This window comes from Pecten maximus, chromosome 8 (assembly GCF_902652985.1).
Source record: "Pecten maximus chromosome 8, xPecMax1.1, whole genome shotgun sequence".
Taxonomy (NCBI): Eukaryota; Metazoa; Mollusca; class Bivalvia; order Pectinida; family Pectinidae; genus Pecten; species Pecten maximus.
The window spans coordinates 24,940,623-24,966,796 of record NC_047022.1 but is presented as its reverse complement, the minus strand read 5'-3'; the positions used below and the strand labels follow the sequence as shown (position 1 = coordinate 24,966,796).

Sequence of the window (26,174 nt, the reverse complement as noted above, 5' to 3'; positions counted from 1 at the left end):
TACATATAAAGTTACACAATGTCTACAAAATGACCAGGTTTGTATAAGTTAGTACATTTTCATTACAGTCAACCTTTCAAGGCACTCTCGTGTTCAGAGTTCAAAAAGTTTTTAATCGTTTAGTGCATTTTAATAAGAAGAGTTTTTATTTGAAGTGTTACTCTCGGATTAAGAGTTCAAAAGGATTCTGAAACTACTGTGAGTTTTTATTTGGTGTGTCTTTAGGCATCGAGGGCCTTTCCTATAGATGTTTATCAATATGTAGGGTATAAATAACAAACAATATGCATTTAACTCTGTTTCAAGAACAAACTCCCTTATCAACTTTGATAGAGACGAAACTCTTATTCAGCCTTGCCATGATTCCAATACTATTGTATGCTGTATGACTGACGAGAGTCGATCAGGATCCCAATGGATCTGTACAGTAATTAAGTGTCCTCAGGAGAGCTTACATGTGACCGTAATACCTGGAGTATCGAGAATGACCTATATCAAACAGCCTTGACTACACTGTTACCTAACAATTAAGTGTCCTTGCTTGATTACAACTTTACCCCTCAATAGAGCGTCCATGCTTACCATCCCCGCTTTCACCGAAACGGGGGATATCATTTGGGTTTGTCCAGCCGTCCTTCTGTCAAGCTTCGCCTCCGTGCAATAATTGCAAAAAATGTCAACAGATTTACTTCAGACTTGGTAATAATGTTATCTGTCCTAAGGGTTTGGCTGAGTATTTGACGGAGTTATGGCCCTTTGATTAACTAAACCTTTATTTTCTGCTGTTTTCATGGAATAACTGCAACAAAAGTTAGTGGATTTTCTTCAAACTTTGTAACAAGCTTAAAACTTTGTAACAAGCTTAAATGCTTAATGACTCTTCATGGACTTAATTAAACAGAATTATTGCCCTTTGATTAACTAAAAACATCTTTTATGCCGTTTCTGTGTAATAACTGGAACAGATTTCTTCAAACTTGATAACAAGGTTAAATTCCTTAAGGGCTAGGAAAGTTTGATTGCCACTTTTTTCGGACATTATCTGGCCCCTTTATTAACGAAAAAAGTGGTTTCTTCTGTTTCCATCAATAACTCCCACAAATGACATCCGATTATCATCAAACAGTAACAGAGTTATTGCCCCTTGATTTATGAAAAACACTGTTAAGATGTTATGTATGAAGGGCTCAGCCAAAGTTGTTACAGGGTTTTGTAATGGCAGAATGATAAGAGAAGTCTTGCAAAATCAGTTTACTTTATCCCATAACACATGTTCAATAAAATATCTAACTTCTGTATAATGCTATTTGTTATTCAGTATTGCTCAACAGAATTTATCATTCTATCCAGCTAACTTCAAAACTGTTTACCTATAATATGCCAGGAAAGAAGGCGATATAAGTTCCATGAATGTGCTTGTTTTAAAGTCTTGATTACACCATTACTCAATAATAAGTGTCATTGTTCATTTTAAACAGTGTTAATTTCAACATTACTTTACAATAGACTGCCCTTGTTAATTTCAAACAATCTTTATTTCAACATTACCTAACAATAGTCTGTCCTTGTTAATTTAAGCATATTAGATACAATTTTTTCTCTCTAAATCTTCCCTTGTTAAAACATTTTATAAAGAGAGGTGGGGTCTCGACCCTAGGAGTTGGAACAATGGCATTTGTTTAATAGGTACAGTCAAACCGTGTTATCTCAAAAACAGTGGGGGGGCCATGAAAACAATTCGAGTTATCCTGAATATTCGAGGTAACCAAATATATTTCAGATCGATTTTTTTTACTGTCAGGACTGAATTTACTTTTTAAGTTACAGAGATCGAGATAACAAGGTTTGACAGTATATACCTTTTCACCGATTTACATTGAAATAATACTCATATATACATCAAACCACTGTTGTGTGATTGGTTCTACTTCTCTGATCAATCTCTATTCACTTACTTACATATGGCACAATGATGTCAAGGCATTGTAACACAATATATCTACCTATAAATGATAGTGAGATTATGACATATTAAAGGTAACTAATTAATAGTTGTTTGTACATTCATTCAAACAGGTGCCAAAAATGCGTTCCCAACGATTTCTGCAATACATGATAATTACAGAGAGTTACAATCTTGAGGTGTTGAGCATACAAGAAATATGAAATTATTATATTTTTTTTTTCAAAAAAAGCCACCTGTGAAAATTTAAAAAGGATTTGCATGAATGACAAGATGACAAGTTATATCATACTGAATGTTATCCATATTAAGCACAAGTTCTGCTAAAAATGACCATAATGTGATTGTTATCAGTACCAAGTTCACATTTACTGTACATGTAAGTCTACCGTTATTGCATTACAAATTTCTTAATCAATGATTTGTGCCAAGTACCTTTAGATTTTGTTAGTTTTTTCGTGTCACAGTGTATTTTAAACCATGTTAATCACTTATTCTACATAACTTCTTTTGTATCTGAACAGAAAGATCATTGGATTCAGTGAGATTAACAGAGAGCACCTATCCTGATTGGTCGATACTGAAAGCCATCCATCATGTCATATAACAGGATTTACCTAGTTTGTCAGATTTTCATCAATATTTCACTGGTAAAAAGAAATAAATAAGTCTTCACAATTGAGCAAAACTGTTCATAATACACCATTATTGTTTTTCTCAATTGATATAAAGTACATGACAACATTACTCAAAATTTGTTAATCTTATACCTAGATATGTTTTCTTTTTCAAAATAAACAATTCTTCATATTAGGAAAAGCAAAACATTTGAAATTGATATGGATTTGAAAACAAAAATCATACTGCCTTTAAAACAAATTCAAATAAATACATAAAGCTTAGGAGTTTTTGTTCCTTGCTGGATCAGAAAGATTTTTCTGCCTACCAAATGTTTGAGTTATCTCCCCTCATTTATGTTGGAGTTGTCTCCCTTTAAAAGTAATCAGTATTTGTTTGATTTTATGATTAAAAGCTAACACAGGAAATTGGTAAACAGTTATAAAAGTTAATATCTAAATTATACCTTACAATAAAATCTCTAACGTGGTTTTAAATTAAAGTAAAAGTTACATGCCACCTTACACATTAACTTGGTTATTTCACAGGTACTTCAGGACATGATTATGATGTTTTTAATCAAAATATTACGATAAAGACGAGTTAATTATTATATTACAATCGCATGCTTAATATGTAAAAAAAATATATATATATCGTACCTTGGCCTTATAAATACTTAGTATTTACAGAGACGTGTATATCAGATATACAGGTCTCTGGTATTTATAAGGCCAAGGTACGATATACATGTTTTTATAAATTAAGCATGTGATTGTAATACAATAATTTACTCGTCTATAATGTAACAATTTAGTTAAAAACATCATAATCATGTCCACAAGTACCTGTGGGTTATTTGTGCTTACATGCTATTTTTTTTTTTTACATCAAACCTGTAATTGACATTAGTTATTTCTATTTTATGAGATTATATAACCATATAAGATTGTACAGAATGGTGCTGTAATATAAACCCTGTCATCAATACATGAATTATTACACAATGATTTCTTTAAATTTCAACTCTGATTAATCAAATTCCACTCATCACTCATACTATCGATTTTCTATTTCTGAGCAACATATGACAACTTCTTAACCAGAAAATTTGTTCGGAAAATACATATATACCACAGTAACTAGTGAAAAGATTTTCTGGAGCATGTATACGAATCATTAAGAAATTCAACAAAATTGGCAAAATTTGATGTCAATTTTTCCATGTAACCAATTGGGATCACACAAAGTAAAGTTACATAATGGGAAGTGGTCAGTGGAGAACTATTTGATTATGACCGACATGGCAAGAGTTCAGATGATGAAAAGTTCAGGCATTGAGATATGCAGCCCTCTACTGTATTAAACAATCTCCAGATAACGTGTCAATCTAACAAGTATTAGCATTAATATTACTCAGATATAATTCGGGCAAATGTATGGCATCATTTTTTTTTTTTTAAATAATATAAACTACAATATCTTATTATAGAAGACTAACATATTTAAATGACTGCTCTAAAATTTCATCCATAAAAAAATATAAAATATTATCATCTTAACTTTATGAAATTGTTTCACTTAACTGCCACAAATACAAATTTTCAAAATGACCTGATGCTTTGTTTTACAGGGACAAGATACAATATTACATTCAAAATATTCCCAATATTTTTTTATATCAAATTTTCAAAATTTTATCCATATTTAAATCTGAACAGTGGAAAGAAGTGTAACTCTGCTAAAATAATTGTAACAGTAATACTGGTATGTCAGAATATCAGCAAATGTCTAAAAATTACAAAATTATTAATCTGTTCCAATTCGCTGATGATTTAACTACCTCTTTGTGGCATTTTAAGAATAGTACATGTATTTGATATCTGGTAAGGTTGGTCGGGTGGGGTAGTGGTAACACAATAGTCTTTTCATCAAGGTGATCATGATCAGAGTTTTGACTCATCCAATGTATGTGAGAAGATAAAGGGGCCACCTGTCTGACCATTTCTGATGATCTCTCCTTTCACAATAAGACTCCACATACACTTCTGTCAGGGCTCTTTGTTTGCTGGGTCATTTTGAGGTCTCATTGTAGTAGTTGGTGACTACCTTACTGCACAATATACTGGAGGCCTGTCGCATGCCATCCAGGGCAATTAGGGTAAAGTGTATTGCCCAAGGACACAACCATGACAGAACAGGCTGCGCTTTTCCTCAGCTTCCTGAGAAACACAAACATATACATGTACTGGTAGGGAGTTTGGTTTGGTTTGTTTTTGTTTAACGTCCTATTAACAGCCAGGGTCATTTAAGGACGTGCCAGGTTTTGGAGGTGGAGGAAAGCCAGAATACCCGGAGAAAAACCACCGGCCCACAGTCAGTACCTGGCAACTGCCCCACATAGATTTTGAAACTCGCAACCCAGAGGTGGAGGGCTAGTGATAAAGTGTCAAGACAAATTAACCACTCGGCCACCGCGGCCCCTTAGGGAGCATTGAACCATACACCTTGGATCATCACCTGAAATTATGTGACCAGGGCTCTAACCTTCTGAACTTTTGCGACCCCTGTCAAGACATGTACAAGCATAAACTTCTTTCATAGATGTTGTAAAATAAATAAAGATAATAGTCACAGGTGTCTACTACTGTTTTATGGCTATGTCTACGGCTCTGTTTCCAGTTAGCACTACAGAGCTGGATTTGATCATAATATATATATGTAACTGATTTTTACATTATTCAACTGTACATTATTTCTCCTTTAAAATGTATCTCAATTATTACATCTTAATGAGGGAAACAATTGAAAATTCTCTAAGTTTGCCTTCCCTTTTCATAACACTCTATCTCACTTCTTATTGTTAAAAATTTCAAAAATGTCTCTTACATACTACATACTTTTTGATTGGTACCCATCTTTTGTATAGTTGTATGTGAGAATAATACAAACAGTTATATACTTTACACACAACCACTATACTCTAAATGTTGGAGATTCTCTATTTACCTTTTAAATTTAAAGTGAAAAATACTTACAATTGTAATTCCGGGTCTGATAAGTGACCGTTTTTTTAGACCCTTGTTATCATTTTTACACTTGTTGGCGTTACTATTGTCTGTATCATCTGTTCCATTTTATGCATTTTTGTGACGAGCAGTGTTTTTGCTGTCAGTGATGAAGCATCTTTAAGTAGGTTGTCAGTTTCTTAAGTATTACTATATAAAGAGCTCGGAATTAATAGGAAAATAAAGGATTATTGAATAATGACAAATACCTGTTTATGCAATCAGTTATCAATGGAGCATATCAAAGTTTTCTCACATTCTCTGACACTAGCTATTATATAAATCGATAAGGATGAGAGTAGAAACATTGTACCTTAAAATGCTCTTCTAGTGTAATAAATTACATATGTTTTATTTAAATGAGATTCTATATCACTAAGTGTTACTCACCAGAAATCAATATATCAGGATGATGTGAACTACTTTTAAAAATCTTTGAAAGGTAAAGTTACAGTAAGTTGTAGAGCTGTTCTATAGAATGCCTTTGATAAATATAGGGTAATGAGTGTACAAATCCGAAAACATATTGTTAAATATAGAACATATAAAAAACCAAATGTAAAATCATAGTAATCATCCAGATCAAAGTTAATGCTTTACAAATAAAGTTCACAGAATCAAAATATAAAAATTCTAATCATGGTATCAAATTGTTAATACACAAATTTTCATATTTAAAAATGCTTTATATTTTTTTAATACATATTTTACACAATGAAATAACAAATGTAATTACAACAAATCAAAAGTATTCAAATGTAAATTCAACATAAACTATATCCGGGGTTTTTTCATTGGTTTTAGATTGGGCCTATTTGCTTCATTTCAGGAAGCAAAGGAGTGAATGTGAAAGGATTATCAGAAGAACACTGCAATTTTTGGGAATTTGACTTGAATAGGAGATAATTCAATTAGGAATGGGGCCCATTAATATTATCAACCCCCCCCCCCCCCCCCCCAAAGAAAAAGCCCTGTATATATATATATCATTATATTTTTAAAATCCAAGGGTGTCACTCTCAATATATATCTGCTCTGCACTCCTGAATAATAGTTTTAGATATTTTAAATCTATTGTGCTAGGTAATCATTTAATCTTTTGATTAGAAAACAGGAGGCTCTGTACATCTTGTGGACGGCAAAAAAATACTAGTCTGTAAAATGGTGAGGAATAGATAAATGTACATACATGTGATGTTTTTGAAAAAAGATCAAAGAATTTGTGATGACCATGCACAAAGTGAGTAAAATTAATTTTTGTGCATATATAAGCTCCCTAGTAATCTTTGAAGAAAAGTTATCAGCCGAGTGATTGGTTAGGTTTTCATGTCTGAAACCAATCAAATGGCTTATAGCAAACTTATTGAAATTTGTCAAAATATTATTTCAAAGTCACCGAGAAGTTGAGTTAAGTTTAGGACCCTCAGATTAAAAAAATATCTGAATACAGGTGAATAGTTAACCTTCAAAAGAAAACATATATGGAGATTCAGGTCACAAGCTGATGGGAACATAATAAAACTGACTGATCTTGAATAAACTCTGTAATACATCAAATTAAAGCAATTACTATGAGCTGAACCTTAACACCAAACAAAAACTGTACTATAATAACAGTGACAACTTAAACAACATTGAATACAAAATTCATTCTGACTGGTACTTTTATCTAAGACAAAAATCGTCTGTCAATGCCAAATAAAGTCTTCAAATTCATCATGACAGTTTGAAAGGCTTAAATAACATTCTAACCGAAGAATTTTCAACATACATATATAATATGTAAAGAAAGAATTAAAAACATACAATGATACATATTTGATAAAAGGGGAGGGCTGCTTTTTGAGGTATCTATTTGTATCATTTTAAATAAATACTTTTGTAAAAAAAAACATTTGAACAATTATTGTATAGTACATATGTTATGTAGAATCATTTATAAATTAATTCTGCATATTAAAGAGAGAGCTTATTGAATTTTAAAATCGACTGTTTCTTTCTCAAATTGCTCCATGTAAGAACATTAAGAACAACATTTAAGCATACCAAACATATTTCCATGGTATACTTCGAATTCATATTACATTTAACTCGGAAAATAGCTGCTGTTGTAGCGGAAAATCATTTATCACTTTTGCCTATGGTACTTTTATAGTCAAATGGGACAAATGCTTTTCTGCTTCAGCAACAGCTGCCAGGAAGGCAAATTTAACAAAAATTCAGAAAATTGTTTTTTGAAAACAAAATTCAGAAATTGTTTAGGGGTTAAACAATCTATTCATACTGTGAAATACATATATGACAAGATTAAGAAAATATCAAAATTTACATCAAGTAGATTATTCCTCAATTTTGTTTGATTTCTTGTCAAAGATATCAATATACATGTTACTGTATGCTATTCACACAAGTTTGATGTAACTGACCTTAGCATTGTGACCTAGAGTACTGCACAGAATATTATGGTGCTTGTTTATATATACATGTATGTACAATTGAATTGTTATGATATGGGGTAGGGGAGGGTGGTTAGGGGGTTTCTTTACCACAAGTGCATATATATATACAGTCAAACCTGCTCTAACGGCCACCTTGAATAAGCGGCCACCTCCCTTAAGTGGCCAGTCTGTGGTCCGCCCGATGGAAAACACTATATAATGAACCTTAAATAAGCGGTCACCTGTCTAACGTGGCCAACGGCCAAAAAAATCCGCCCGAGTCATTGTATAGTCCTGTATTAAGCGGCCATTTTGTCCGGAAATAGACATCCGCGATGATCACATGACCAGGTATTTTTATGATCACAAGACCAGGTATTTTTATCAAATTCATCAAAACTTTTATCTTTGTTGGTTTTCATTTCAAAATACACTGTACATGGTATATTGTTATCAATATCAATAGTTGCATTATAATATGATAAATTCAATGAACTTTTTAAAAAAGAATTGGGCAACAGGCCATTTCTGGCCAACCTGGTTTAAGCAGCCACCTGTCTTAGGCAGCCAATATCTGTCGGTCCCTTAGGTGGCCGCTTAATACAGGTTTGACTGTATTATAAGGATTGGAAAGAGGTGCTATTGGGAATGATACTAAAGCAGACACTAGCTTTTTATCAGTTTAAATTCCAACCTAAGTTCTTATTGTCGGTATCATTTTTTCCATTCCATAACTACAATTTCTCTATTTAATCTAATAACTGTTTTCCTGCATTACTGTAACATTTAAAGACTAATTTTATCACTACAGATATAAATGATTGAAAGTCTTAAAATTCATGAATATTGGCATACACAAAATTCTTATTGATTTTTGCAATTATCTATAATGTTTGATAAAGTATGCATCTGCTATTCACATCAATTAAATTTCTTTGGAAGAAAATTTCAAGACAATCATGTTTAAATCAAATCAGGAGTCAGTTTCAATTTTCGGAAATGATTTAAGTTTTCTACAAAAGTGTCATATTTTTACATTAGGCTGATACAAAAAGATCTGGAATATTAAACAATCTGTTAATCTGTACAAAAAAAAATCAGAAAAAGTGCATAATACCAATGAAATTATGACAAATGGAAATTTGTCAAAATACATACATCATAAAATTCAAATTCAAAATGCAATTATATTATATATATATAATTACAAGATACAACCATTTGCCATCAAAAAATAGCATCAGTCTATATCATTTGTCCACATTATCTATTAAACTTCTCTTCAAATCTCAGACAAATTATAACTACGTTCCTGTAAAAGTCTTGAATCTAGTTGACAGACTCAACTTCCATTGGAATTGTCTGTATGTTTGTCCGAACTCATTTCCTCACCGGATTCTGAAGCTTTGTCCGATATTTGATTAACCTCTGCAACAACATCAATGGTACTTATGACTACTGGTTGGTTGTCAAGTCTGTTTGCGTCTTCAATACCATGTTTCCGCAACATTCCTCTTAGAATTTCAATTTCCTGTTCTTGTGTGGAACAATACTCTCTGTATTTGGTTAATTCTTGTTCACAAGCCTGGCGTAGTCGTCTCTCTCTGAGAAGTCTCTTCTCGGCTTGTTTTTTCACTGACATCACAATACCTATGTAGAAACAACAAGAGAAATATATACACTTACATCTACCTTTAATTCAAAGAAAAGAAAATCTCCTGAACAGCCAGGGTCATTTTGAGGTGGCATCTCCATGTAGTAGATGGTGACTACCTCAAGTTAACAACATGCAGAAGGCCCCTCACATACCATACTGATCAATTAGGGTAATGTGTCTTGACACAACCTTGAACGCACAGGCTGACCTGTTTCTCAGCTTCCCGCGACACAATCTGCCAGGGGTAGGGAGCGTCGAACCGTGTACCTCGGACAGTCACTTGAGGTTACATGGCCAGCGCTCTAACCAGCTGAGCTATCATGACGCACCCTCAGTTTACACTAGGTTTTTTTTAAAACAAGCCAGATCAAATAATTACCTGATATTATGCTAACATTCTGTCATTGCCCAATTAAAAGTATCCTTGTACGTCCTACATGATAGAGATGCTTAAATTCACGTACAAGAATTTTGACATACAAAAATTAACATACAGACCCGTGTACGTTCGCAGTTCCGTCTTAAACGCAAATACTACGGAAGTGCTACGGAAGTGCTACGGAAATGGTATGGTAGTGCTAGGGAAGTGCTACGGTATTACGATGGTAATGATACGGTAGTGATACGGTTGACGCTCACAAATATTCGACCATTTCTGAATACATTAAAAAGCGGATTCTAGACGAAGCGAACAAGTAGAAACGACAGTGAAATGTTGGCTGATGGAGTGAATGTTGTATTGAGAAGTGGAAGAACGTTTTATCAAACGGTACTACTATAGAAAACCTCAGTATGCGAAAATGTGTAAAACTTTTAGAAACCGGAAATATTAAGGTCATATAAGGATCTTCCAAATTTAGGAAAATTTATTATTCTCGGCAACAAAAGACGATAGCATTTATATATAATTTAAAAATAAAATCACTCTCTACACTAGCACTGTGGTCGTGTATGTGTGGTCTCTGTGTGTCCGAACTTTATTGTTTTATGTATTTATCTGTATTCATTCACTGTATTTGTACTGATAAACCGTAAGGTTTAAGTAATAACCTAATTGAATTGGAAAACCTGTATCAAAGTGTTAATTTAGGTACAGGTAAACAAATCAAGAAATCTGACCACATATAAACTGCCTTATATTTAGTTCACCAGGCTATGAATAGACCCCCTATAGGGCTAATTGTAAAAAGGAGAAACTGACCAGGTGTGGTGATGACTTACACACCTGAGCCTGATGACTCCTAATCAATTATATATCCATGGCCATCAGGTGAAGTTGATGGTGCACGTGGTGGGGAGGGGGGATTAGTACCCATGGCAACAAGTTAGGGGGACAATTAAGTCAAGTACATTTACATGTCTGGCAAGTCTAGTCTCTATATATATAACAATCACCGGTACATATTACTGTTGTGTAAGCATTGGAAGATTTGTTTAAAAGTCTGATGTCGGGATCAGAGGAAACTCTGGCTGGGGAGGGATAAAAACTTAAAACAAAAGACATCAATACTTATATACGTAAGAATATACAATGTACATGTGCAATCAGATACGTGTATATCAAACGTCTCCCGTGCAATGAAGCATATTCTCTGTGTTTACGTGATATTGGATAACACTCTGAAAATCTTTATTAATGGACTTGTTTTGTGATTTAACCTTCAGCTTGATACAAATAGATATTAAACTCAACTAAAAAAGATGTATGAAGTTTTTAAAGTTAATAGGATTTTAGTTACCATGGTAATATAACCACAAAATTACAACATGATATAGATCACGCACATCTACAATGTATAAGGGTTAACGTTATTGCCATAAATTTTCGTTGAATTTCCCTCAGTAGTTTAGGAGGAGTAGCTGGTACATCGTTGTGTCTACAGACGGACGGACAACCTGATTCCAGTATTCCCCCCATGGATCTTATTTGGTAATTGTATATAATGGGCTGTTCAGTGTGGCAATTAGCCACTACTTCAAGGGACTTCTCGTCAAAAGATCCTACTACCTGTTCATCTGCTTATAAACTAAGCAAACAAACTGCAAACTAACAAGAAAAGAAATATTCTATAGTCACTGTTATATGATCAGGAAATACTCAAGGAAGACTAAGCCAAGGGGCCAAACATGCACATTAACTCTGACTAAAAGTATATGGGGGGTAAATATAAGGAATATATTGCATGAAAAATAAAACAGAATTACAAATGTACTTTTTACTGTCCTGTAATAAGACAAGGATATGTGGAATTAAAGCTTATTACAAATTGACTGGATAATTGCAAGATAGAAATAAGAATTCTATATTTCTTACCATTCAGGATTCTGGTGACCCTCCACAATCTCAGCACCACCAGTAGGCCGATACCACTTTCTGGGCCCTCATGGGAACGGAATACAATGTCAAGAACAAAAGACACAATGACAATTATGGCATCAAAAACTTCCATCTTGTGTTTGAGGAAGCTCAGTCGATATGCATAGATACGAACAATTATCTCAATAACAAACAAACATAGGATAGAAATACTTGAGTAGTGAAGTATCTGTGGAGCAATATGATTATCATGATCAGGAAGGTTGACAATGTTCATATCCAGAAGAAGTTCCGCTATAACCAGAAGGCAGTCCAAAATAACGAAACACACCACAATGATCTGAAACTTGTTTGTGTGAAGAATGTGTACCAGTCTCTCTCTGAATGTTCGGAACTCCTGTTTTGCTTCATCAGAATCTGTTGTGATGGAACTGTTGGAATCATCTTTTTCAATAACTTTCTCCAAGTCATCATGTAATTTATGAAAACCCTCCATCTGAATCTGAAATAGATTTTTTGTTTTCCTTTCAATTTTCAAATCATGACAATTCACACACACACACACAAATTAATCATAAAATTTGATTTCACATACGTACATGTGTATATAAATTTATGATTTTCTTGTTAGATTTATATCCAAATCAAATGAATTATTGATTGGGTAACTACAGTATATATTCTGATATATTGTTTAAATTTGATAGAAAATGCTAAAACAAAAATCTATGAAATATTTTTTTTTAAATCTATAAAATAAAAACTAAATCCTGAGACCTAATAAATCTAAATAAAAAAGGCTACTTTTCGTCTGGCTTATTACTGAATATATTGATATGATATGGTCACTACATTGTATATAGTTTAATGCAGTAACAGTTAGGCCTAAATTGATATATTAAATATAACTTTTTGGATCCATGAATTAATCTAAAAAGTGTCCTATTCGATAAATTGTTGTGATGGAAATGTTATTACGAAAGTTAATTCATATTACGTGGTATTGTCAGTTCAATATTGTATTTCAGTTTACCATGGCAAACACATTATGTAAGTGTGCGCGAAATCTGTCAAAATGTCATTGTTCAAGTTGAGAGAGAAACACCCCCTTCATCGATGGCATCAAGTGCAATATTTTTACCGAATGCATTTTCTTTTACAGACTAAATATGCCAAAGGTATACCTTCATTATTGCCTCTTCTAATATGTCAGTGTCAGTCTTTGCAGAAGTTCATCGAGATTTGTAATTTCTCCTCAAAATAGTTGGCGAAATTTACAATATAAACAATAGACAAAGTGTGTTATTGTTTACAAAGCACCAAAATGGTTTCTTCTCGTTCAATACGAGAGTTTCGCGTGGATTCCCCTACTTTGGAATCACAGTACGGAGCACGGAATTCTGACAAACGGATTTCGAAAATCTCTAGTTTGAAATAATAAAATGTGTAATAACTTATGTTAAGCAATTTTAGTTAATTATATCATTTATTATTAAGACTGACTTATATTGCTGTTATACTTAAGGCTGAATATGAAAACAATATCAGTCAAACTTTACTGAGTTTTCCGGATAATATAAACCGATCTAGTCTTTTTATTTATAGCGTAATTGTTGACTTCCGGTACATTAGGATTTCATACTAAACAAAATGTCGAAAGAAGAAAAACAAGTCGTTTTACCGAAGACTGCCTCAGATCTACAAAGATTAAAGCTTGAGAAATTGATGAAAAAACCGGTAATTAGAAAACAAATTTTCTTGTACCATCCTCTGTACGTAAAGCAGAGCAGAGACCGAGTTTGCATAAAGTGACTTGAAGTGTGCCCGGGCTGTTGGCAGTTTAATTAGGTGAACCATAAGTCACATTGCTGTGGTCCCCGTGATTTCGTGTACGCCGCACCCGGTCCCGGACCCGATCCCCGTACCAGGAATATACATATTATTTTTTTCTCAACAATGGCTCAACGAATAAATCTCATGTTTGTCTTATAAATCCTGATTAATATTTGAAAAATCTGACATTTAAAATAAAGTGGATGTAATACCTACAACTTTAATAATCGTCGATTTACATTTTTCAGAGTGTGATTTTGTGTACGCCGCACTCAACCGTGAAAAGTTACGGTTTTTGACTGTTTATTCGTAAACAAGGGTTTATTTTTATGATATTTTCGATTCCATACATTAAGTAAACCTAGTTGTTGATACAAATATAAGTTTTAATTACAAAAACTACTTATTTCATTTCAAATCTTGCCTTTTTTAGATCGCGGCGATGATCACGGGGGTTTTTGTTTACGCCCGGTCCCGTACCAAGGGCAGACTACTCCCAATCCACCGCCCCGTGCTAAGACTACTGGTTTATGAGTAGTGTGTATTGTCTGTATACATATACCAGATGTTCTATAGCATTTGATACATAATATGGCAACCTAGGCTAGCTGTCGTATGAATGTAAATGTCTTTATCTAATATGTGTAGAACTTTCAGCCACATATAAAGAATGTTACCGGGCTCTGCGACGAGGACGCAGTTCTACAGAGAGCCCATTGCTATATTTGTTTTACCTACCTGCCTACCTACCTACCTATCTATGTATCTAACTAACCTACCTACCTACATTAGGACTATTGCTCATAACGGGCTCATCAATTTGGGTATCTTCTACCGTCTGTCTCATACTTACTTCTTTTGAACGATCTTCTGTCTCTTCTATGATATTTGATAACTTCCGATGTGTTAAAGATAATCTCGACCAAGGTTTTGTTTTTTTCGGAGTACCGATGTCTGATATATCGTAGAGAAGAGAAGCTGATGCTGATTTTATAGGAGAAACTATTGTATTGCTTGGTGTTGAACACATAAGTACTGATTCGCCTAACTTAATTATCTTACTGTCTGGTGCTGGAACTATATCGGTATCGCTCATTTATCTTACCCTTTATTAAATCTAGGACATCATCAGGATGACAAACTATCTTTCGAAACTGTACATCGTCAGGATCTTGATATGCTTGTATTTGTATAGATACCAGATTGCACTTGGTGCATAACTATATATATATAAATATTCGTAGTATATACAATATTAATTTTTTCTCACTTTTTCACTATTGTAATTTTCACGAAATCTTTCACTTGTTAAATTATATTACATCACACAAAAATCGTTCGATATAAGTGATAATTAATGTATCTAGAATAAAAGTAATATATAAACATCTGGTATTAGACAATACACGCTACTCATAAACCAGTAGTCTTAGCACAGGGCGGTGGATCGGGAGTAGTCTGCCCTTGGTACGGGACCGGGCGTAAACAAAAACCCCCGTGATCATCGCCGCGATCTAAAAAAAGGCAAGATTTGAAATGAAATAAGTAGTTTTTGTAATTAAAACTTATATTTGTATCAACAACTAGGTTTACTTAATGTATGGAATCGAAAATATCATAAAAATAAACCCTTGTTTACGAATAAACAGTCAAAAACCGTAACTTTTCACGGTTGAGTGCGGCGTACACAAAATCACACTCTGAAAAATGTAAATCGACGATTACTAAAGTTGTAGGTATTACTTCCATTTCATTTAAAATGTTAGATTTTGAAAATAATAATATGAATTTATTAAAAAAAAAACTGAGATTTATTCATTGAGCCGTTGTTGAGAAAAAAAATAATATGTATATTCCTGGTACGGGGATCGGGTCCGGGACCGGGTGCGGCGTACACAAAATCACGGGGACCCATTGCTGTACATTTTGGATGTGTTTCCTGTATGTTAAGGCTCTTATCTATGGCCATATACTATATGTACACGTTTCCATTTTAGGTCTATCCCTAAGGACACAATGACATGCATATCCAGTTGTATATTACAAATAGTTTAATATCAGAACTAGACATGTAATAAGTTCCTTTGGTGAAGCCCTTTAGCTGATGGCATGGGCAGTAATTATAACATCAGGAATGTACATTGTTACGATGGTATTGAGCGAGGTCTTGCTGTTTTGCTCAGAAATCATCGTTGTAAGCTAGCTTGCAGCTTGTGATGTACATTTGTACATACTTTATACAAGTTTATATAATTAGTGTCAAAATTGTGATTGATGTACGTGACACAGTCGACCATCTTTCTCAGCATGAAGCTAAGTTGACAGAAATTTTTTTTAAAAAGTTAATTACATTAATCAAGATATTGATTGATAAAAACAAATGTATATCAACAAATTGATTGATAGAAATGCATGCAATTGAATATATAACCTAAATGTTACTTTCTGTACTTTTGTGAATATTAAGTTTTCTCTGATACAAAAAACCTATGGACTATGGACTCGTAAAATAAATTGGCTTACATTCCAGAGACATGCAGTTAAATGCCAATATACAACATGTATTGTATCAAATATTCACAAGACTCTTCGCTAAATAACAAAACTTTTCATCAAATTATTATATATAATTAGAATCCTTACCAAATGATGGAAGTAAATTTATCTCTAATATCTCTTATGATATCTTATAAAAGGTTTCAAAAAGAAAATAAAAATATTATGATATACTGTACATTATGGTATCTGAACATATAATTTAATAGAAGTTAGAATTTCCTATTTCAGTATATATGGGACTCAAGGATTTCAGAGCGGAAGTGCCCTGAATGAGTAATATAGTATTATTTTGAAATATGAAATAAACATTTGAAATAAAAAAAAAGTAAATGAAGATATTGAGGGGAAAATCTATATGCGGTAAAAGTCTTCATTTCAACAAATTTTATTGACAACGGTGTTTAAAGTCAATAGGATCAAATAACAGGCAAAGCCTATATAAATTATCTCTTATGTTGGCGAAAGTAATGGATATAAAAGTTTGAAATGAAAACTATAAAATCAACAGTCAAGGATAACTCATTCATATATCTTGTTACAGTTACATTTACACATCTCACACATAATGCAATTACAGCTATTATTTGATTATTAAGAAAATGTTGTATAAACTACAAATAAAGACTTATAAGTCTTTGTTACTATACTAGTTTAAAGAATTTATGGTAAGTAGTAACCATAACATTTTAAAAACATATCTAAATAAATGTAGTTAAAAATGATAGATAAAGATAATGACATCTCTACTAGCTGTCCCACCTCCATTTCCTTATTTCCTATCATAAACAAGTTAAGCACACACAGTGTATACTTGTACCCTGTGTTTGGGAAAAGGTCCAACATTGTGCCATCAACTGTGATCATAATGATGCATACGGTAAACCTCCGATTAATTCGAACACGCGGATAGTTCGAACACACATTTTTTTCTAGAAAAACAGTAATTTTTTAGCTAGTAATAGTTCGAACTCTGGCTGTTTATAACTGACACCATTTCGGATAGTTCGAACTTGTCAAATGAAGAACGTAAAGTAAGGTTTTTTTATCGGCAAACTCAATTGAAAGATCGCGACGACCCGGCCCCGATGACCGGCCCAGAAAAAATAACAAGATTTAAATTTGATCAACAAGCACGTTTAGGTTATAAGATTGTATGCGTGATCATTAGAGCGTCTGTGATTTAATATATGCCACATATTTTAGCTTTAATTCAGTTTTTGTTACATTGCAAAATACACCACGCACGAGACAGCTGATTGCAAAATTTAGGCCCCGACAATGTATAAATAACATGCGATATTTGTATTCGCGCTGTGTATGGCAAACCAAGAAATCGTCCGTGTATTTTCACATATAACTAGTGTTAACTAAGCATTATGATTATTTAATTGTGACTGGACAATCTCTTAAGTATTGCCAATCAAGGTATTACCTGAAAACCTGCGACCTCACGCTGGGTAAGCAGGCCACGCGAGGTGTCGCTTGCGGTAAAGTTGAAAGGATCGGCTGCCCGATCGTGCCGAGTGACGTGAAGAGCATTCATATCCAGTCAAAACAATCCATGCAGGTGTCTCAATTAGTGATGGATAATTTTGCAGGTATCAACTATGTTTTGTAGATAATACGACTGGGCATATTTAAAAGCAGACATGTTGATGTTCTGACCTAATTTTACCAACACCAGAGATCTGCCAACACATATCGCCTATTTTTACAGTAGTTGTTTCGTAAACGCAACAGGTTATGAAGACTGCTTTTGATGTATTTAAGAGACCATTTATTACAATAATAAATTGATAGTTTCTCAGATAAAAAATATAATCATGCAAAGATTATACTGTACAAATGTTTAACTTTTGTGTCACAAATGAAACGTGTTGGGGTACTGTATAAGCATTGCCCGATCCGCGAGCGGCTTCGCGCAAAAACCATCATAATTATCGCGAAATGAAGAACATTTAACGATCAATTAATATTGAATTAAATGAAAAACTAACATTTTACTTACTTATAAATGTGCCATTGCTCAGGCCGCCGTTGTTACGTATCAGATTTACGATGGATGTGTTTGTGTCTAATGATTTTACTCGGCAGAGATTTTCGCCGATATTGTCTCGAATAGTTCGAACTCGCGCATATTTTCTGAAGCATAATTTCGAATAATTCGAACAGGTTCGTCAATATTTATTTAATTTTGTTCGAACTAACCGGAGGTTTACCGTATATATATATTACTGCATCATGTTGGTAAGCCTGTGAAAAAAATGATTCCCTGGTCGCATTCCCATTCACAGGTGAAAGAACTCTTCATAACTAAGCCTACCGGTACATCAATTTGTCACATGTAGGTTCCATTGTTAGCTCACCTGGACCAAAGGTCCGGTGAGCTTATTTGATAGCGCAGCATCCGTCGTCCGTCAACATTTGCTTCAAATCGCTACTAGTCAAAAAGTTCTTATTGGATTTTGCCCAAATTTGTTCAGAAACATCCTTGGCAGAAAGGGATCAGACTTTGCATAAATGGTGACTCTGACCCCAAGGGGCGGGGCCCAATAGGGGAAATTGAGGCAATTCCTTTAAATCGCTACTAGTCATAAAGTTATGAATGGATTTTAAGCCAATTTGGTCAGAAACATTTTTGGGGGAAGGGAATAAGATTTTGCAAAAATGGTGACTCTGACCCTTAAGGGGCCCGAGGGGCGCGGCCCAATAGGGGAAATTGAGGCAATTCCTTTAAATCGCTACTTGTCATAAAGTTATGAATGGATTTGAACCCAATTTGGTCAGAAACATCCTTGGGGGAAGGGGAACAGATTTTGCATAAATTGTGACTCTGACCCCCAAGGGGCCAAAGGGGCGCTGCCCAATAGGGGAAATAGAGGTAATTCCTTCAAATTGCTACTAGTCATAAAGTTATGAATGGATTTGAACCCAATTTGGTCAGAAACATTCTTTGGGGAAGGGGAACAGATTTTGCATAAATGGTGACTCTGACCCCCAAGGGGCCAAAGGGGCGGGGCCCAATAGGGGAAATAGAGGTAATTACTTTAAATCGCCACTAGTCATAAAGTTATGAATGGATTTGAACCCAATTTAGTCAGAAACATCCTTGGGGGGAATGGGAACTGATTTTGCATAAACTGTGACTCTGACCCCCAAGGGGCCAGAAGAGTGGGGCCCAATAGGGGAAATTGAGACAATTCATTTAAATCGCTATATTAAATTAACTTGTCTTAAAGTTATGAACGAATTTCAACAAAATTTAGTCTGAAAGATCCTTGGGGGAAGGGGAATAGATTTTGCATTAATGGCAATTCTGACCCCCAAGGGGCCAGAGGGGCGGGGTCAAATAGGGGAAATAGAGGTAATTTTTATAAATCGCTACTTGTCGTTAAGTTCTTATTAAATTTTGACCAAAGGTCAGAAACATCATGGGGGAAGGGGATCAGATTTTGCATTAATGGTAGCTGTGACCCTCCATGCTATAACCATGTATAGCATCGCTGGATGTTAAGGGATAAACACAATTCTGATCTAAAAATATATCCCCACTCTAAGGGACTTACCTTCTTTAAACATAGTCATGTTGTAAAAACAATCCCTGAGGTCTTTTCACACCCATAAAGAGTCTGGACTTTGTTATTTCTTTTAAAGCAGTTGGAATCCCCACACTATAACCATATATTGCATTGTTCGAGATTGACAAATAAAGCTATGTATTAACAAATTGAACATGAACATTATTTTGACAGTTGGTCAAATCCAACCAGGTGAGCGATACAGGCCCCATGAGCCTCTTGTTCATGTTATGAGATTCTTAAGAGGAAAAAAAGAAAGAGAGAAGATCAGTCTGACAAAGAACCAATAAAGATCGTTCAATAGTGGGCACCCAGATCTTTCTGGGATCTCTTGTCATAGACAGGACAACAATAGTAATAAAGTTTCAACTTCATTTTTAGGATAAGGACGTCGTCATTGGAGAAAAATCGCAGGAATATAATCCCAGAGCACCGTTGGAATTCATCAGGAATGTATGGGGTAAGATCACATCAAATTTCAAATTCTAACATTTCCTTTTTGACACAACTTCGATTTATAACTAATTTAATACTAAATATTAATCTATCAGGTCAGTATAAGGTTCTCATACCCGAAGTGCACCTACCTGCACTCCACATACCTGAACTGCACATACCTGAAAACCAAATACCTGTACTCCACATACCTGAACTGCATATACCCGAATGCCACATACCTAAACTGCACATACCTGAATGCCAAATACCTGAGCTGCACATACCTGAATGCCACATACCTGCACTCCACATACCTGAACTGCACATACCTGAAAACTAAATACATATGTACCTGTACTCCACATCCCTGAACTGCACATACCTGAAAACCAAATACCTGCACTGCACACACATGTACTCCACATTCCTGAACTGCACATACCTGAAAACCAAATACCTGCACTGCACACACCTGCACTCCACATACCTGAAATGCACATAACTGAGTGCCACATTTCCTCACTTTTAATCTGATCTCTTCCTATGCCTCCCACATAAAAAAAATATAGATCTAAGACAGAACCAAACTTTTATAGTACTGAATGTATGTGGATCATTTTATGTGTACAAAGTATAATGTTTATTATATTGTAGTGTCAGAGCTGGTAGTGAAGACTTCCATGTGTATAGAATATAGTGTTTCTTTATTGAAGAATCCATTGCCGGAGCTGGTAGTGGTGACTTCCGTGTAAATATATTATAATATTTTTAGCTCACCGGTGAGTTTATGCCATGGCACGGCATCTGTCATCCATCCGTCCGTCATCCGTCAACATTTGCTTTAAATCTCTACTAGTCATAAAATTCTTAGTGGATATTAACCAAATTTGGTCAGAAACATCCTTGGGGGAAGGGAAACAGATTTTGCATAAATGACAATTCTGACCCCCAAGGGGCCAGAGGGGCGGAGCCCAATAGGGGAAATAGAGGTAATTCATTTAAATCGCTACTAGTCATTAAGTTATGAATGGATTTGAACCCAATTTAGTCAGAAACATCCTTGGGGAAGGGGAACAGATTTAGCATAAATGGTGACTCTGACCCCCCAGAGGCCGAAGGGGCAGGGCTCAATAGGGGAAATAGAGGTAATTCCTTTAAATCGCTACTAGTCATAAAGTTATGAATGGATTTGAACCCAATTTAGTCAGAAGCATCCTTGGGGAAAGGGGAACAGATTTTGCATAAATGGTTGCTGTGACCCTCAATCCCATAACCATGTATAGCATCGTTTGGTTTCTTAAACACAATCATGTTGTAAAAATAATCCTTTAGGTCTTTCAGACCCTTAGAAAGTCTGGACTTCGTTAGTTCTTTACAGCAATTGGGATCCCCACGCTATAACCATATATATATCATTGTTCGAAATTGACAAATAAAAAGACTTGAACATTAACATTATTTTGACATTTGGTCAAATCCAACCAGGTGAGCAATACAGGCCCCATGGGCCTGTTTTATTGAAGAATCCATTGTCGGAGCTGGTAGTGGTGATTTTCATGTGTACAGAGTATTATGTTTCTTTTTTGCAGAATCCAGTGTCAGCTGGTACATGTAGTGGTGACTTCCGTGTATATATAGAGTATAATGTGTATTTTAGGATCCAGTGTCTGAGCTGGTAGTGGTGACCTCCGTATATACAGAGTATAATGTTTATTGTAGGATCCAGTGCCGGAGCTGGTAGTGGTGACTTCTGTGTGTACACAGTATAATGTTTATTGTAGGATCCAGTGCCGGAGCTGGTAGTGGTGACTTCTGTGTGTATACAGTATAATGTTTATTGTAGGATCCAGTGCCGGAGCTGGAAGTAGTGACTTCCCTGTGTACACAGTATAATGTTTATTGTAGGATCCAGTGCCGGAGCTGGTAGTGGTGACTTCCATGTATACAGAGGGGTGAGAAGAAGAGAGTACGCTCGGCAGAAATTTGTTTTAGAAAAAGCGAAGCGGGTATGTTGAATAATTTAATCGAAACAGGAATGACAGTATTATAAATTTACTGCCGAGTATTTATTTACCGTAGACTATATTTATACAAAAAATATATAAAGAAACAAAGAAGTGGGTCATTTTTGTATACAAACATGTTTTGATCTCCACATTCTTATGTTCTTATGAAGTATGGGTAGGCTTCATTGTCCCTATTTAGGTTCAGAAAAAAAAATGCCAACTTATCTTAGGACTTGGAAGTTGGGGTCAGAGGTTGCTACTTTACGGTTCAAATATGATGTCAATTTTAGATATTGATGTCCTTTCAAAACATGAGTAAAAACTAATTCTAGGGAGTCAAATCCTTTGGCTTGGTATATTACTCTTCCTGAAGTATCTTTCACCTGAATTTCTGTGTTGAATAAAAGACTGAATTAAAACAAATAAAAAAAAAAAGATAATGAAGTGAAACAATGATTGGAATATTTATATGGCTATTAGGAAGAGGCAGACATTGATTACCAGAAGAAAGTTGAAGTAAACGTGAAGGCTGCTGAGGAGCGAACAGCAAAGAAACGTGCAAAACGATAGAAGAAAAAACAGAAACAAAAAGGAAAGAAACCCAGGACAGAAGTTAAAGGTAATACTTATAAGTGATCCTGAGTGCCCAAGAGTCTGGAGTAAAATTACGAATCTTAGACATGGCTGGCGATACTTTCCAGGTTGACACTGGAAGCTAAGTGACTTACAGTCACTGTGATAATTTTTTCAGACAATCAATTATGAAGGTTGGTCAATCATCAATACCATAAAGTTTTATCTAACCAATAATTCTTGTTGATCATTAAACATCACTACATGACATTAGTACATAACATGACATTAAGTGGAATGTATATAACATGACATTATGTGGAATGTATATAACATGACATTATGTGGAATGTATATAACATGACATTATGTGGAATGTATATAACATGACATTATGTGGAATGTATATAACATGACATTATATGGAATGTGCTGTACAAAATTAATGTACATTACATTAAGGAGAATAATCTATACCTGGTGTGAAATTATGTAGAATGTCATGCACATGTGATATTAAGTGGAAGAGAAAAATAAATTCTGATAAAATTAATTAGAAAATCTTCTTGAACTGAAGCATTTGGGTGTTAACTACATCTAACTTTAGTTAGTTATCAGTAAATATAATTCGAGGGGTTACTGCAGCCAGAAGGTCCTAAGTGCACTTTTTGTCAAAATATGGGTTTTTTTCACTTTTTTTATCAGAAATCTCTTAATCCTGTCAAATTATTGAAACTATATCTTAATTAGAAAAATAGTTATGACCCAATTACATAAGGTCATAAGTGCAAAGTATATAGATACAATAAAGCCAAAAGGTTACAAGTGCACCTGAAACTTTGTGGCATTGGAAATTATAGTCTAATTTTTAATTCCATATTATAAGGTCCCAAGTACACTTGTTTCATTTAATTTTAAGATTTGGAAGATTTGAGAAGATTTTTCATATTTATTTTAAGTTATATATTAGGACATTGATATTGTGACTAGCTTATAGTGACTGATTTTGTAGTTCATAGAGGATTTTTGTTGACGAATATAACGATGTGGATAAAATTACTAGTTTAATTAGAGTTAGATTAGCTTTTAGTTAATTGATTTCCTCTTGGAACATTTGTTTTATTCAAATGATATGTTTTTGATGACAATTCTTCAATACCAAATTGATTTTACAGTGAGTTTCTGAAAAAAAATGGTGAAAAAATTACCCATATGCCATTGTTTTAGCATAAAAACTTGTTGCGCTTCATTCAACCAAAAATCAACACACATTTTTTGCTTAAAATAATGAATTTTTTGTTTAAAACCAAAAAGTCATAAGAGCACTTGAGATGAATTTACTTTGAAATACTACTATTTAAACTGAAAGTCATCAGATAGCAAGTGAACTTATGACCTTTTAGACCCCTCTTTCTAAATAATAATGCAATAAGTCTATGCCAGAAGGTTATAAGTGATAAAATTAGTCATAACTAATTAACGATGCAGTGTATATAGGAAAGTTTGTTACATGTAATGTGTATACATAGCTGATGCTAAACATAGTTCAATGATGAAGATATCAATAGTAAAATAAATATTGTGTCGGGCCTTGAAATCTTTAAATGCTTTTTTCTCAAAAAGTAAAATTATGTACTAATAACCTTCTGGCTCTGACCCCTCGAATATATCTTTTGATGCAATATATTTGTTTTGCAGAAAAGGAAGAGGAGTCTGACGAAGAGGAAAGTGAAGAGGAAGTGATAAAAAATGAAGAAAATAACACTGACTCAGACAAAGTAACAAATAATGGACATAACAAGACAGATTCGTCCTGACAGTAAATTGGAGGAGGTTTTGGAATTTCCTTTTCAGGTGGTATTCAAATAATTAAGGGTTTAGCTTTTATTATTGCAACACAATTTTTTACCTGTGAATTACAGTTGAACTTAATCTGTCTGTCAGTTTTTCTGCAGACAGCTGTATTATTTAATAAAATGACTTTTGATCACCTTAGATATCTGAAATAAAAATTGATATTCCATTCTCATATGATAAAATGTTATACTGACACTTCAAAGACTTTTTAAAGTTATCCAAACAAGTGATCAAGTTCAGCATATACATTTTGTATATATAATACATAGCTTAATATATAATGAATTCTTTACAGAGGAACCACAAGCATATACACTGTAGCCTTTTTAAACAAGTTTTTGTTACAGGTGACAATTAGGCATTAAGGCAAGTTCAACTGTAATTCACTGACAGATTAATTGCCTATCAGAAAATAGTACAACTGGGTAAACAGACATTTACATCAGTTCAAAACAGATACGATTTCAGTAAAATAAATATAGTTCATCAATGGTGACAATATATGTGAATATTTCCCCCTGTGTCATGTGAGAATGCCAGAATGAATATTTGAGAGAAAGATAGAATTTTTCTGATGATTGCTGAATGATTGTAAGAGATGTTATATCCACTGTATATGTTTTATTAGTTAATTGTCATTTTGTAATAAAATCTAAAATTTTGAATATTTTTAGTTGTATTAATTTTAGTAAAACATATTTATTGAATTTATATGTATAAAGTGTTTTAAACTGTTACATTTGTTTTTCTGGTCAAACAAAAACTCTAGATATATCTATATATACAATATATGTATGATGTAATTAAAATTGTATATTTTGGCGATTCTTTATATGGATTGTCCATAATCCTTAATGGCTTATCTAAAGTTGAAGATATATGATTACACACTCGAAATAGCAATATATTTTCATGATCAGTGAAGTGTGTCAGCTTTTAAGAGTTAAATTCAACGATAAAATGTTGAGTTACATAAATATTAGAATATCTGCTAAATAACTGTATTAATGGGTTATCATAATGATAATAATTTGGAGTTTTATATACCACACTGCTATATCACAGCAATATAGCTGTCTAAAAGTGATTCTCAAATCATTATCCGTGGTTATAGGACCTTTAGCAGCCAGCCATGGTCTTTCTCAACTCCCGGAGGAGGATGCAGTCGGAGCTGCCATTTCTGCACTAACAGCTTACACACAACATTTCTTACACTGACCCATCACATACTCATTTACAGCTAAGTCAACTGGAACACAATGGAGTAAA

The 26,174-nt window shown here is 34.0% G+C and overlaps 2 protein-coding genes across 2 annotated transcripts; one reads left to right on the top strand and one right to left on the bottom strand.

Moving 5' to 3' along the window:
• Window positions 1-4,969: 4,969 nt before the first annotated feature.
• On the bottom strand, window positions 4,970-13,381 carry LOC117332929 (voltage-gated hydrogen channel 1-like). Its single transcript, XM_033892009.1, has 3 exons — window positions 13,246-13,381; window positions 12,059-12,563; window positions 4,970-9,737 (listed from the first exon to the last, which is right to left on the bottom strand). Exons 1-3 carry the CDS (start codon window positions 13,249-13,251, stop codon window positions 9,430-9,432), a joined length of 819 nt encoding a protein of 272 aa, XP_033747900.1. The 5' UTR covers window positions 13,252-13,381; the 3' UTR covers window positions 4,970-9,429.
• Window positions 13,382-13,670: 289 nt separating this feature from the next.
• On the top strand, window positions 13,671-25,295 carry LOC117332928 (PRKR-interacting protein 1 homolog). Its single transcript, XM_033892008.1, is given in 5 exon segments — window positions 13,671-13,798; window positions 20,413-20,491; window positions 22,375-22,475; window positions 22,956-23,094; window positions 24,747-25,295. Coding segments are annotated over 5 exon segments (525 nt in total). The 5' UTR covers window positions 13,671-13,711; the 3' UTR covers window positions 24,866-25,295.
• The last annotated feature ends 879 nt before the right edge of the window (window positions 25,296-26,174 follow it).

Bases quoted from the DNA above. Each gene is read 5' to 3' on its own strand.
- LOC117332929 (XM_033892009.1), bottom strand. The intron at 9,738-12,058 runs GTAAGAAATATA...GTTTCTACATAG, and splicing joins GGTCACCAGAATCCTGAATG to GTATTGTGATGTCAGTGAAA.